The 13,167-nt window shown below is 43.1% G+C and overlaps 1 protein-coding gene across 1 annotated transcript in view; it reads left to right on the top strand.

The window, feature by feature from the left end:
• Positions 1-2,060: 2,060 nt before the first annotated feature.
• Positions 2,061-13,167, top strand: part of ece2a (endothelin converting enzyme 2a) — a 67,670-nt gene continuing 56,563 nt past the window's right edge. Inside the window, exons 1-2 of the mRNA XM_061084998.1 lie at positions 2,061-2,089; positions 2,963-3,127. Coding sequence (XP_060940981.1) covers positions 2,968-3,127 — 160 coding nt within the window. The 5' untranslated portion in view covers positions 2,061-2,089; positions 2,963-2,967. The remainder of the gene's footprint in view (positions 2,090-2,962; positions 3,128-13,167) is intronic.

The following is a 13,167-nucleotide window of genomic DNA, read 5'->3' on the forward strand; positions in this document are numbered from 1 at the left end:
GGCTTCATTTTATAGCTGTCATGTTGTCCATCTTTATTTAAGGTCTATGGCTCATGATGTGCTGCACATTTCTGTATTTGGTTGTGATGAAGGTATTTGCAGCATTTTTTTATTACTATTATCAATATAATTATTATTATTATTATTATGTCTATCATCTGTTTAAGAAAACTCAGATTTAAACACCATTTACTTTTTGTGCAGATAAAAAATATATATTCTTGTAACACAAAAAAGACTTGTACACTGACTTTTACAATTACATGTATGTAAAAGATTATTTGAATGAAAAGTGGCGCGGACAACTGAAGAGTCAACCTCAGCATTAAGCCTCTGTTCTGAAGTCAAGTTTAGTCGACCTCTTTCAGCTGCTGGCAGAGGAGCTCAGTGGTTGAGACGGAGGCAGTGCAACAGTTTGAGAAGCACTGAAAAGCAACAGTCGTGGATGAAGAAGCTCATAAATCTTAACCATGAGTTCACATTTAAGTTCTCTGCTCTTCTTCACATCGCTGTTCATCCACACAGCTGCGGACAGCTCTTTGTTGACAGATCAGACCATGGTTCGATTATTCATCTATGCTGGTTGCACATAATGTGCATCTGCAAGGGAGTACTATACCAGTTTTATATCTCCATCTAGTGGAGAAAATATGACATTACCTTCTAATTTTTCAATGCTTATGTACTCTCAATTTCTGAGTTTGCTTTGTAAAAAGGCAGACGGCTGATTACTACTGTACACTGTGTGGAGTGGTGGAAGAAGTATTCTGATCGTTGACTTAAATAGAAGCCTCAGTAAAGCTCTTTAGAAATAATCCATTAACTATCTAACAAGGGGCTCAATTCAGACACAACTTTCTTTTAATCTTTCAGTGAACTTATACTGGGCAGAGTCTCGCTGTACTCTCAGTCTCAGTACTTCCCGGCAATAAGAAAACCATAAATAATAAGGAAACACAACAACAAATAACAAAACACATGAACAGCGAGTACATCAAATCAGCGACAAGCCTTGTCAATAACAGGTGATAATGATAATAAACGTTTTTATACATCACTTTTCAAATCAAAGTACAAAGTGCTTGACAAAGTTAAAGCAAGATAAAATATGAGCGGACAGAGGCAAATAACATCAGTTAATGACACAAAATTTAAATAAAATGACCACTGACACTGCAGGTGTGGAGTTGTTGTTTAAGGCTCAGCATCAAAGGATTCATGGTCCATCTTTTTCCGCGATACAGAACATCGTGTTTTATTGGCATGTAATAAAACTTGGACACCACGCCACGGGTAAGAAAGTAAGAATTTGAGCATGTTAAAGCCCTCAAAAAGCCAATTCATTTGCCTGAAAAAAAAAATTATATATATATTATCCCTACAATTTCAATAGGGCCTCCCACTGTTCGGTGCTCTGGGCCTAATAAGACCCCCAACAATAATGTATTATTATTTCACCAATTTTTGCATTAGAGTTTGTTTTCTTATTTGCTGCTGTGTTTTGTGATTTGCATTTTAGTGCCACCTTAGAAATGGTAAATTTCAGGTCAAATGACTGAGTTGGTAAATGTGTTTTGACATTTTAAAAAACATCATACCATAATACAAATATTTATATTTTATCGTCTTCAGTTGTTAAAGTCACTAGTGTTGTGCCAACCCAGTGTTGTATTTAGTGATATTACTGAGATGATGATGTAGTTTTTATAAGTCAATGGGAGCAGAAATATCAGTGAAGTGAGACTGTAGTGAAGTAAATGAGGACCGACCGAGTTGTGTAATGTCCGACAGCAGAGGAGCATATGAAAGCAGCAGGATCCCGCGTAGGGCGTGCCAAATTAAATCGCTCCGCCCCAACAGGAAGCAGAAAGACAACATGGAGGAAACCGGTTTCTCTTCACACTCTTTTCATTAATTACTCTGAGCTTTTAGACAAAACTCACTTTAATCCACCTTTTCATCAGCTGGGGATGCGGACTTCCTGTCTGAGGAACTAGTTTTCTCTACAAAACTACAACACGTGATCGCTCCCACGCTGCGGGGTGGCTTTTTCAATTCATCGCAGAGACACTGGTGTGACGTGGAATCCGTAAGTTGTCAAACTAATAATACGTAATTAAGATGTCACTGCGTGTTTCTGCAAAGTTCTTGAATACAACTGAAGGACCGATCACAGCATGTGGAACTGGGTTCAAGCATTTGTCTGCGCATGCGCTGTGCAAACGTGTCAGCGTGGCGAGGGAGGTTCAAGAACACAAGACACGTGTGTTTGTTTTGGTTGAGTTCCGAAGACCAAACTTCAAATGGCTCATGCTTGTAATAAAATTATTAATTTATAGATTTAAACATTTGTGATGTGATGAAAACAGAGCCACGCTTCATGTTTCAAATTTAAGATTCTAATCACAGAATTTACATTAATCACTTAAAGTTATTGATGTCAATAGTGGGAGTAATAACAACAAAAATCGAAGGGTTTATGAATGAATTATTATCATGAAAATATCTGTGGCAGTTAAAAGTCTTTAATTTGATGAACCCTGATTGAGCTTTTTTAAAACTGTGTTACAGTCAACTAGGATTTGTTGCTACAAAACAAAACAAAAAAAACACTGCAATTTTGGCAAAAAAAACTGTTGGTCTGTGGGCGTGGTTTCACCAGGTAGACAGGACAAGAGACAGGGATTATTTGTCATTTTGTCTCAAAAACATGATCTTACTTTAAATTATTGATTGATCAGTTTTCTGTTGACTTCCAAGAGCTTTTTGTTGTGAGCATTTTTCAGTTAATGAGCATAATGTCTCCTGAATATGTGTTAATGGAAGTGTTCACCTTTAGCAACGCAGAGGCTCTTGGTTTATGAACTGTGATGGTTCCTGCAACAGTGCTGGCGAAAATATATAACCACAATAAAATCAGTTTGTCTCTTATTCTGAAAAATATTAAATTTTTATGCTAAAGAGAACATGGACTTCATGCCAGATGACAACTCCCAGTACAAACATGTCGACTACTGGGATGAAAGATACAAGAAGGAGCTATGTTACGACTGGTTGGGCGACTTCTCCAAATTCCAGCACCTTCTGGATACGCACGTCAAGAAGGAAGACTCCATTCTCATACTGGGTTAGTAGCTTTTGTTGTATTCCATCACCTCAGTATCTTGCTTGGTAACCTCCTCTCTGCATCTCCGCACCCCTGTACGAGTCTGACAGGGTTCACTTCCTGGGAGCCTTCTACAATTCAGGTCACCATTTGTCATGATAAGTGTAGGATATCATCACCATGGTTGTCAGTGCTGTCATTAGCATCACTGTCAGCAGACATCTACCCAGAAATACCTGTGTTGTGTGTAAGTTAGAAAAACTCGTGCCAATATTCATTTCAATAGATAAATTCATCTCAGTGACAACATTTTAAACCATTTAGTTTAGAGACATTAACTTTCTAGATAATTCTGTTTGAAAAACAATCAAAAAAATTCTTAAATTTGTGATTCAAATCAGGCATTACATTGGTTGAGGTACAAAAACGAGATAAGTTCAGTCCTGCTCTTTATATAAGACACATTTGAGACTGGATCCTTTTTTCTCTGCTGTTGTAGCTGCAGAAAAACCACACTGTCTTATGTTGAGTGTTATCGATGTCCCTCTGTGAATAATATAGAGTTGGAACTTTATTGTTGTCTGTGGCGTGTTTTATCCCCCCCCCCCCCCCCCAGTCTTGAGGTGGAACTTTTGCAAATGTCCACACGGTGTCATCGTTCACTAGAGAATAAATCCGGCTCGTCCTGCAGCACCTTTTGTTCATGGCCTTGCAGATTTATAAAACATTCCACAAAAACATTTGCTGCACTAACACTGTATCGGAACTGAAATGTAAAAAATGTGAAGCAGGTGGCACAAGCATGGTCACCATAAGCATTACATCTTCAGTGCTTGTATTCCTCTATGTTTATATTAATTTTAAGAATTTTATTTGCACATTTATTTGTTATTTGGCTGCTAATGCTGATCTCAATTAGTTACATCTATGAAGATGAGCGTTTGCTGCAATCACCTACGATGGTATCCAGTCGTTTTTGAAAGGGACTGCTGTCGGGCAATTAAAAGGCTGAAAAGAAGTATTTGTAATAATGAGTTTTCTTGTTTATAATTAGCTTATGTCATATTATGTAATTATGTACATAATCTCTGCTTTGACGTCCTCTGCTGTTGGACTGTAATACCTCAACAGAGCCATAGAGGGCCGTGCTGATCCGTTTCTTGCTGATTTTGTGTGTGTGTGTGTGTGTGTGCGTGTGCGTGTGCGTGTGCGTGTGCGTGTGCGTGTGCGTGTGCGTGCGTGCGTGTGTGTTTGGGGGGGGGGATGGTTCAGTCATTGGGTTTTTCTATCCTCAAAAACAAAAAAGAAAACCTCCCTCTGTTGTGCTGTGTTCTAATCCCTGCAGGACTACAGCGTTAATATACACACAACTTCATTATGACCGGAGGCCTTACTCTTTTTATTGATTACGTTGTTAACGGTGTGGAGCCCTGCTGCTTCATTGCGAGGCGTGAGGTCAGAGCAGTGACGGACAGCATCACTTTTGCAACGTGCGTCATAGGCGCACACACCTACTGCAGAGGCGTGAGTGGGCTCCGAGACTCTGGAGTGTGATGTATAAAATATCCTCTCTTGCCTCTGAGCTGTGTTACCCTGCAGCAGCAGCAGCAGCAGCAGCAGCAGGGCTAGACCACTCTCTGCACGCTGATTTGAACCCAAAGGAGAACTGTTATATCGCCTGAGAGCTCTCATCTTGGAGGGCATCTCTCTCTCTCTCTCTCTCTCTCTCTCTCTCTCTCTCTGTCTCTCTCTCTGTCACTCGCACGTGTCGTTGCGTCTTCTACAACAACACGCATGCACAGATAAGGGGCTATATAGGGAAGCCCACTGTCATGTCTTGCAAACCCTCACATGTTGTGTACACAGACACGTCGAGCACTTAAAAGCACTTAAACAGCGCCGAGCTCAGACGGTTGCTCACGTTCCCCCGGTTACCGCTTGTCGTGTCTGTAAATCCAGGCTCGTACGAACGGACAAAATAGATTACCGTCACCGTGGAGTGGGGTGGGGTGGGGGGGCACAACTCGGCAGAGAGAAGGGACGACGTCAAGAACGACTTGAGGCACCACGGTGCTGTTTGTGTGTGATGAGAGGATGAAGGAGAGGGAGATGGAAGGGAGGTAAATTACTAATCAGGTTTGGGCCACTCCACTGTCTCCGACGGAGGTCATTTCCATTAGGATAATCGGCGCAGCACAGAGAAACAGAGGAGACGGAAGGAAGAGATGCACAGATGATGAGAGCTGGAAGGCTTTGCTGCATGCTGATGACAGTTTTAATGTCTTTCTCCTTCCTCCGTTTGTTCTTTTACTTGATTTCCCTCTTTATTCTCAGTTTTAAGTCGTCATGTCACCTCTTGGTTATTCTCTCTTTGTCCATATTATCCATTTACCTGTTTCCTGCCAGCCCCTCTTCCCTTCCACTCCTCGTCTCTCTGTTTTCACTCCCCACCTCCTCAGTAACCTACTTCTGCCTTTTGGTATTATTCCCTCTTACTCAGCAGTCAGTCCGCTCATCCAGACTGAAGCTGCCCACAATGGATCTGGACTGCATGATGTGATAAGTCATCTCTGGGTTAGGGCTGCAATCAATAAGGATGGACGAAGGCACAGAATTGTTTTGAATGACTTTATAGAAGCAATACCACCACTCGTACTTAACCAATAAGTTTGGGCAATGTTTTTTTCCATATTGCCAACAATTCCCATGAAAGTTAGTTTGTATCTAAAGCCTGATGGGGCGAGTTACTATGTTAGTTTGTACTCTGACCATCAGGAGTGCTTTGGGGTTCAGTGTCTCGCCAACAGACACTTTGACACGTGGGCAGGAGGAGCTTCCCAGTATGTGATGTTTTTAAGTTTCAGGTTCATTTGTGTAATTTCAGTCATATCTGTAAAACATACACTTGAGCAAAGTTAGTTATATTTCCCATGACCTGTGTGCACATACAGAACATAAACAAAGCAGCAGTTTGACAGACAACTAACAAGCGCACAGAGTTAAAATGATAAAAACATAATAAATACTGTGTTTTAAAAGTAAAGGTATCTTATTTTGATTCCGAGAGAGTTGTGCAGTCTAATGGCCTGTGGGATGAAGCTGCTGCAAACTCTGGCTCGTTTTGCTGTTATTGAGCGATATCTCCTAACAGACGGCAAGAAATAATTTTTTACCCCAAGGAGGTTAGGTTTGAGTCTGCATTTGCTTGAAAGCAAGTTTAAGCAGAAACTACCGCAGAAGTAACCTCGAAACTTGTTGGAAGGACGTGGGATGGGTTAGGAGCAGAGACTGTATAAAGAGGTCAGGAGAGAACCAATTCAATTCTGGTGCGGATCCAAGAATCATCTTTTCACTTTCTTTGACATTGCGACATAGGACAATTCTACTTTTCTACACGTTCATGGATGTCTCAGAGTAAAAGTCGTGGATCTTGGTGAAAAAAATCGGACATGTTAAGAGAGCCTGATATTCACGAGTGTTTAAAATTTGATAAGGGTCTGTTTTGCTTGGTTTAGTTCCTCTTCTTTAACTATGCAGTGTTCTTACTGTCTGGTTCTGCTCTTGTGCATTTAACTTGTTTTAACATGTACATTTTGTCAGTTTTGCAACCTCAGCCGAGCATCTGTCTTCCTTAAAAGTAAAACGATATTTTTTATTATGTAAGGTTGCATTCTGAAAAGGACTTTCAGTATTGATCCTCTGCTCCATCGTGATCAAGCAGTTGGGAAAATCATTCATAACAGCATATCCAGTTTAGAAGCTGCACCGCCCACTCAGACACCCACTTCTACCACGCTGACCTGAGGTCAGTGTTGTTTTTGCTGTAAAATAATGCAGGAGCTCTTTCATAACATTTGTCAGAGTGATGACTATGGATAACCAGAAATAAAAAGACATTATGGAAATTTTTGGAATGGAACATAATCTCCGGTTAGATCATTTTAAAAGCACATGACCTCATAATGTGCCATAACTCTGCTCATTATTGGCTTGACCAGCTGAGGGGCCCCTGGGGTTGGATGTGTCACAGCATTGCGTCAAGCAGACACCGACACCCTGTACCTGACCTGTATATGTGCCTCAGCAACATTACCGAGCATTAGCGAGGATCCGCTCACACACGGCCCAGCCCCCGCCCGCCACACGGCCACCGGTCCTTCTTTTATGGCCTGCTCCGGGCACTCACTCAGTGATGTAATGACCCCACGTCTCCCAGTGGTCAGCGCTCATTCCTCGCTCCCCCCGAGGCAAGGGGTGATGATGTAATGGCCCGGTGCTCCTGCGGTGTGTGAGGCTGAGATTTGTGTCCTTGGAGGATCTGGAGCATCTATCCACGTTTGTGCTTTCGCAAGTTGACATCAGAGATGACACACAATCCTCACAGTCACACAGAGAATACCTACCCCAGGGTCCGCGGGGGCATTAAAACATGTGCGTAGGTGTCTCATGGCCTCAATGCTGTGCAGTGTTTGGTAACGTACAAGGTGTTGTTAAAGGTGATAAGTAATTCATGTAGCTTCAGACAGACAGATGCTGTGTTGTTATATTATATTATTATTATTTTCATATATACTCTGAGAAATTGACAATAACTGATGTTTTGTTCTGGTTTGGTGAAGATACGAGCTCCTATCATTGATGGCTGTTGAAATGCTGACCACTGCTACTGCCTGCAAATGTGGTTGTGCTTTAACATTTGGGTTCACATTAATTTATCATTTAATCAACAGAAAAATAATCAGAGAGTAACCAGTTTTTATATCCGTCAATCGTCCATTTTCAAGCTGAAATACCAAATATTTTGGTTGGTTCACGCTTTTAAGTGGGCAGGCTTACTCGTTTCTTACAGAGCTTTGAACTGTATCGCAGTCCAGCAGACGAAGACCTCAGACATGCTGCTGATCAGAGATGCTGTCAAAAATAGAATTACTCAGAGAATAATTCATAGATCTTGATTAATAAAGACAGGCCTGTTTACTGGACTGATATTCACCAGTGTGAGCAATTTGGAGCTGATCTAAATAAAACTCCAGATCTAGTTAATTGAGAATTCGAAATTGAGAATATAATTTGCAGTTTGATAATCGATGTCCTTGTTATTATTGTGTCTTTAATATTCAGAAGATTATGTGTTGCTTCTCCCGTCTTCCATCACCGACTGACATTGTTGGCCTGTGACTTCAGCTCCTGAGGATGATGAAGCTGGTGTTCATTGGTGAAGCAATACTGTTACAACACGAGTGTGACCGTTCAATCAGCTGTTGTGTCACCGTGTCACACTGCCTCCGACACTGTGACATTATAACTATTCTAAAAAACAACTTCATCTTGACAACAATGTCCTTCCACCTTCTCCTTCTCGGGCCCCATCTTGCTCATTCATGCCTCACACCCGTTCGCCCACCTCACTTCCTCCATTCCCTCCTCACCTCTCTTGCCTCCCATTTCTTTCTCTTGTTGACCATCGCCTCACTTGTGCCTCCCCTGCCCCTACGTGCCAGTATTCGGTATCAAAGGCGTCCACCTGTGTTCCCTGAACCAGGCTGGTTATAAATATAGCCGGAGCGGTGGTGTTAACAGCGACGTCGAGAGCCGTGGGAGCTGCACTTTTCACAGGAGGGTCCAACTTAACTGCCGCTGGGTTATTATGTTGAGGTGCGACTCATTCAGAAATTTGCGACTCTCTGGCGAAGGGCTGCGTACATTTCTAAGGAAGCAATTAGCCACTGCCGACTTTTTTATACTCCATGTTGTAGCATATGTAGGGTTGCAAAATTCCGGTAATATTCAAACTTGGAAACTTTCCATGGGAATTAACGGGAATTAACGGGAATATACGGGAATAAACTGGAATAAACTGGAAATTTTGTGGATAATTTATACTTACTGTATTTACCTTGTTGTATAAACATTTTGTTTTGTCATAGGCTGATTTGAGCCCTGAGGAAATCTTTGGGCACTTGACTTAATATGCTTCTGCATAGTTGTGTCATTCTTAACATAGGTCTTTGCAAAGTATTTGAAAATGTACACAGCCTTTCCTTCTACATTGGATGGGGTGAAATGTCTCAACACATGAGATAGTGCACGTGGCATTGTTCTGTAGAATAAGATGAGAAAAAAGTTTGTAAAAAAACACTTATGCAATGCCAGAGATATAAATACTTAGCCAAACAATTGGAATCGTCTGTAACAGTTATGGATAAATTAATGGAAATAGGCTAGATGAACAGATGAACAATCCTCAATCAGCATGCTAATATATTTTCCCCAGTAATATCATAAAAACTTACCTGACTAGTCCTGCACACTACAGCAGGCCTCAATCAGCCCTGCTGTAGAGTGAAGGATGCTGGGAGTTATCTGTGCATGTGATGGAAGAATGCACAGTGAAGGGTTGAAACTCAACGTGCAGCGTGTGCTGCATTCCATACATCTTTAAAATAGAGTTTTGAATGATGTTTTTATTGCTCAGCGTTTAATTTGCTCATTTATTTTTTTTTTCAAAATTCCCAAAATTCCCGAGCTTAACTTCCCATGAAAAGTTTCCGGAAACTTGCCGCATCTTTGCAACCCTAAGCGTATGTAATCCAAATTCTCCTATGCAAAGAATTTCTCTTGTAGATAAATTCGAGAGGTGAGTCAAATCTTCCTACAGCACAGTGGGAGATTCTGCAGGTTTTGTTTGTGCTTGTGTGTTGTTGTCCCAGTGTGAGTGTCGACCATTTGTTGGTGAACATCTGCAGTGCACAGGCGACATATGCACCCAGGCGTAGGATTTCATTTCAGCGATAACAGGGAGATCACAGGTGACAGTCCTCTCACATCCCTTTTTCTCACAGTGTTGGAAACACGCACACGCATTCAGAAACAAAATGCTGATGGGATGGAAAGTCCCTGGCAACCCAGCGAGCATGGGGGAGAGAGTGTTATGTCTTAGCAGCTGTCAGAGGATCCATCTGACATCAGATATAATGCTGCTCCCCGGAACTTCAAGCATTCGTGTCCGAACTCGAGTTTCTTCGTTTTTCCATTTAACCTCTCCCTCCTTTCTTTCTCACAGGTGTCTCTCCCACTTAAAAATGTTCTTTCCTTTACTGCTTTCCTCCCTCATCTCCAACACTCCTCCATCTATTTAACTGTTTTCCACTCCCTCCCCTTCCAATTTTTCCCTCACTCTCTGCACAGACACAGGCGCTTTTTGGTGCACACGCCTCCTTCCTGCACGTGGCGTAACAATGGCAACAGCAGGAGTGAGGCTGCTGGGAGCACGGCACCTTTTTCCTTTTGGAGGAATAATGAAAGAGAGCGACGGGACCCGGCCATTTCACACTTGCCCTTCGTTTTATTGATTGCGGCCCTTCCGTCCTGTGGCGGCTTGAGGCGGAGAGTGTCAGATCTGATTGTATCTGCTCCGTCCTCCGTGTCACTGCCCTAGTTTCTGCCCGCGGGTTATTCACTGTGGCATTCAAGGAACAAGTTGCATGAATTGAACATTGGCTTCATGTCTTTATCGGGTGTACATTTTCAGGAGTGAGGTAATGCAGTGATAAATGTAGCTGCTCAACTAGCAAAGGTTAGTGGAGGTTGTCCAGTCTGCAGTGTCCTCTGGCCTCAGGGAGGGAACATTAAACACTTCCACCCATACGCACATAAGGTATATAATAGGGGGGAACATTTCTGGACTCGAAGTTGCATTGTGATGCAGACATCGACGACCCTGCACCGATGCAGTGACGCAACATAATCTGAATGATAAAAAGTTCGAACTTTTCAATGAAAACCTTTTTTGTAAATAACAGGAACAGTCTATAATACTTTTAAATACCTTTCTATGTAAATAGGGAGCTGACTGGTTCTATGGATTCATGATATAGTCAAGATGCAGATGTACATACGGTCCGAAAACCGAGAATTCTGTGCATCAGTACATTGTGTGTCTCCAGCTACATGTACCAAACCATCTGCAGCAGGTGCACAACTGTGGCAGGTGAGGTTTGTGAGCAGAGGGCTAGAGGTGTGAATGAATGATGAATGAATGAAAGAGGAGGTGGAGGGGAGTGTGGTTCGGGGGGGTTCTTATTCCCCATCCCCTCTCTTCTCTTCCTCCTTCCCTCCCTCCCTCCTTCATTCTCTCCTCCCTATCCTCCCCTCTTCGCAGCATCCAGATTGGCTGCTTTCCGATTTTTTTTTTCCGGGAGCCCCCAGCATGCAGCAGTCAGTAAGTCAGTAGGGGCAACCCTCCCTCCATCCCTCCATCCCTCCCTCTCCTCGCCTCCCCTCCACTCCCACTCCCTTCCCCTGCGCCCCCCTTCCTTGATACTTTTTGCCGCTGTAAGGAGTGGTGCTGTTTATGAATGAGCCTCACAACCGCAGAATGTGAATGGAAAATAAGAGGGGGAGCGAGCAGATAAGGGGTGCGGGCTGAATGAAATGCAGCAAAGCGAGGGAAGAGAAATGGAAGAAGGAGGCTGAATGAAAAATAATCAGTGTGGGAGGGAGCAGGGGAGGTGGGGGTGGTGGTGAGAGATAGAAATGGAAGAGAATGTGAAATAGCCACGTGTGGTTGTGTGTGATAGTGTGAGTGTGTGTGTGTGTGTGAGTGTGTGAGTGTGTGAGTGTGTGAGTGAGTGTGTGTGTGAGTGAGTGTGTGTGTGTGTGTGCTTGAGTGATTGAGTGATTGAGTGAGTGAGTGTGTGAGTGTGTGAGTGAGTGAGTGATTGGTGAGTGTGTGATTGGTGAGTGTGTGAGCGTGTGAGTGTGTGTGTGAGTGTGTGAGTGTGTGAGTGAGTAAGTGAGTGTCCACCTTCATAGGTATGCAGATGAGGGAGGACACTGGACCAGTGGCGTTTTTGCCTTTGAGCCAGCGGGAATCTCCGCAGCCTAACACAACACAACACGCACTTACACACACACGCACAGCTTCTCTGTAAGCTAGTGCTGCATGCTCTGAATAATAATGGGGTTACCCGGGCAACGAGGCTGGGATGATCGATGGGCCTGGCCCTGATAAACAGAGCAAGTGCGTGTGTGTGTGTGTGTGTGAGAGAGAGAGAGTGTGAGAGTGTGTCACAGTGTTTCTGTTGTCGCAGTGGGAGTTTCTTTGTTGCTGGACAATTAGAAGATATCTTATCATCAAATCTATTCCGACCTGTGGCGATTCAGTGTGTGTGTGTCTGTGTGGACACAAAGATGACACAGAGAGACACAGGCGCTCAGATCATTGAACGCCCTTGGTGAGAGGGCTTGAGGATGCAGACGGTGGGGTTGACCACACGCACACACACACACACACACACACACACACACACACACACACACACACACACACACACACACACTCATGACTCATTGACTTCCGTTAATAAAATGGCCATGGGAAGGGGAGAGGCACACAGCTGCCACTCAAACAGAGTGTAAATTACACAACCAGACACTGAGTCCGACCGGCCACTTGATTTGATTAAACGTCCGGTGTGAGCTATTATGTTTTCACGAGTGCTGTTGTTGTGAGGGTAAGCCAGCGTAGTGTGAAACATAAAATGGGTTGGGCCTAGATGTAATAGATGATGGGGAGGGAGGCGGTGCAGGGAAAAGGATGGAGAGAAATAGTTAGAGCACAAAGAGAGGTAGCCCCTATAGCTGCGTCACACTGCAGTGTGCCAACAGAAAGGGAAGCACACACACAGAGTTGGACAACAGTGAACATTGTGTGTATTTTTCCATGGGTGGAGAGGTGTCACAGGACGGTGCATCAGGTGTCTAAACATGCAGATCATTTTGGTTTTACCTGCCCACATTTTCTAGCTCTCTGTGCCATAAATGTCTGCTTCTATCCCATTGAATTTGATTGCTTGCAGTATTTGGAAGCATTACATTTTAGATTTCAACAATATCATCTGTCCCTGGAAGCAGTGTTCGCAGTAAAAATAATAATCCACCAAATGCACTGTCACAGGGACTATTTATTTCCATTGAAAACTGAAAAGGTCTGAGGGTTGTCCAAAGTCAAGGTTCTGATAATGGAAGGAAAGTGTTTAAAATGCCACTTTAATACTGTG

The sequence above is a fragment of the Limanda limanda genome, chromosome 13, assembly GCF_963576545.1.
Source record: "Limanda limanda chromosome 13, fLimLim1.1, whole genome shotgun sequence".
Lineage (NCBI taxonomy): Eukaryota > Metazoa > Chordata > Actinopteri > Pleuronectiformes > Pleuronectidae > Limanda > Limanda limanda.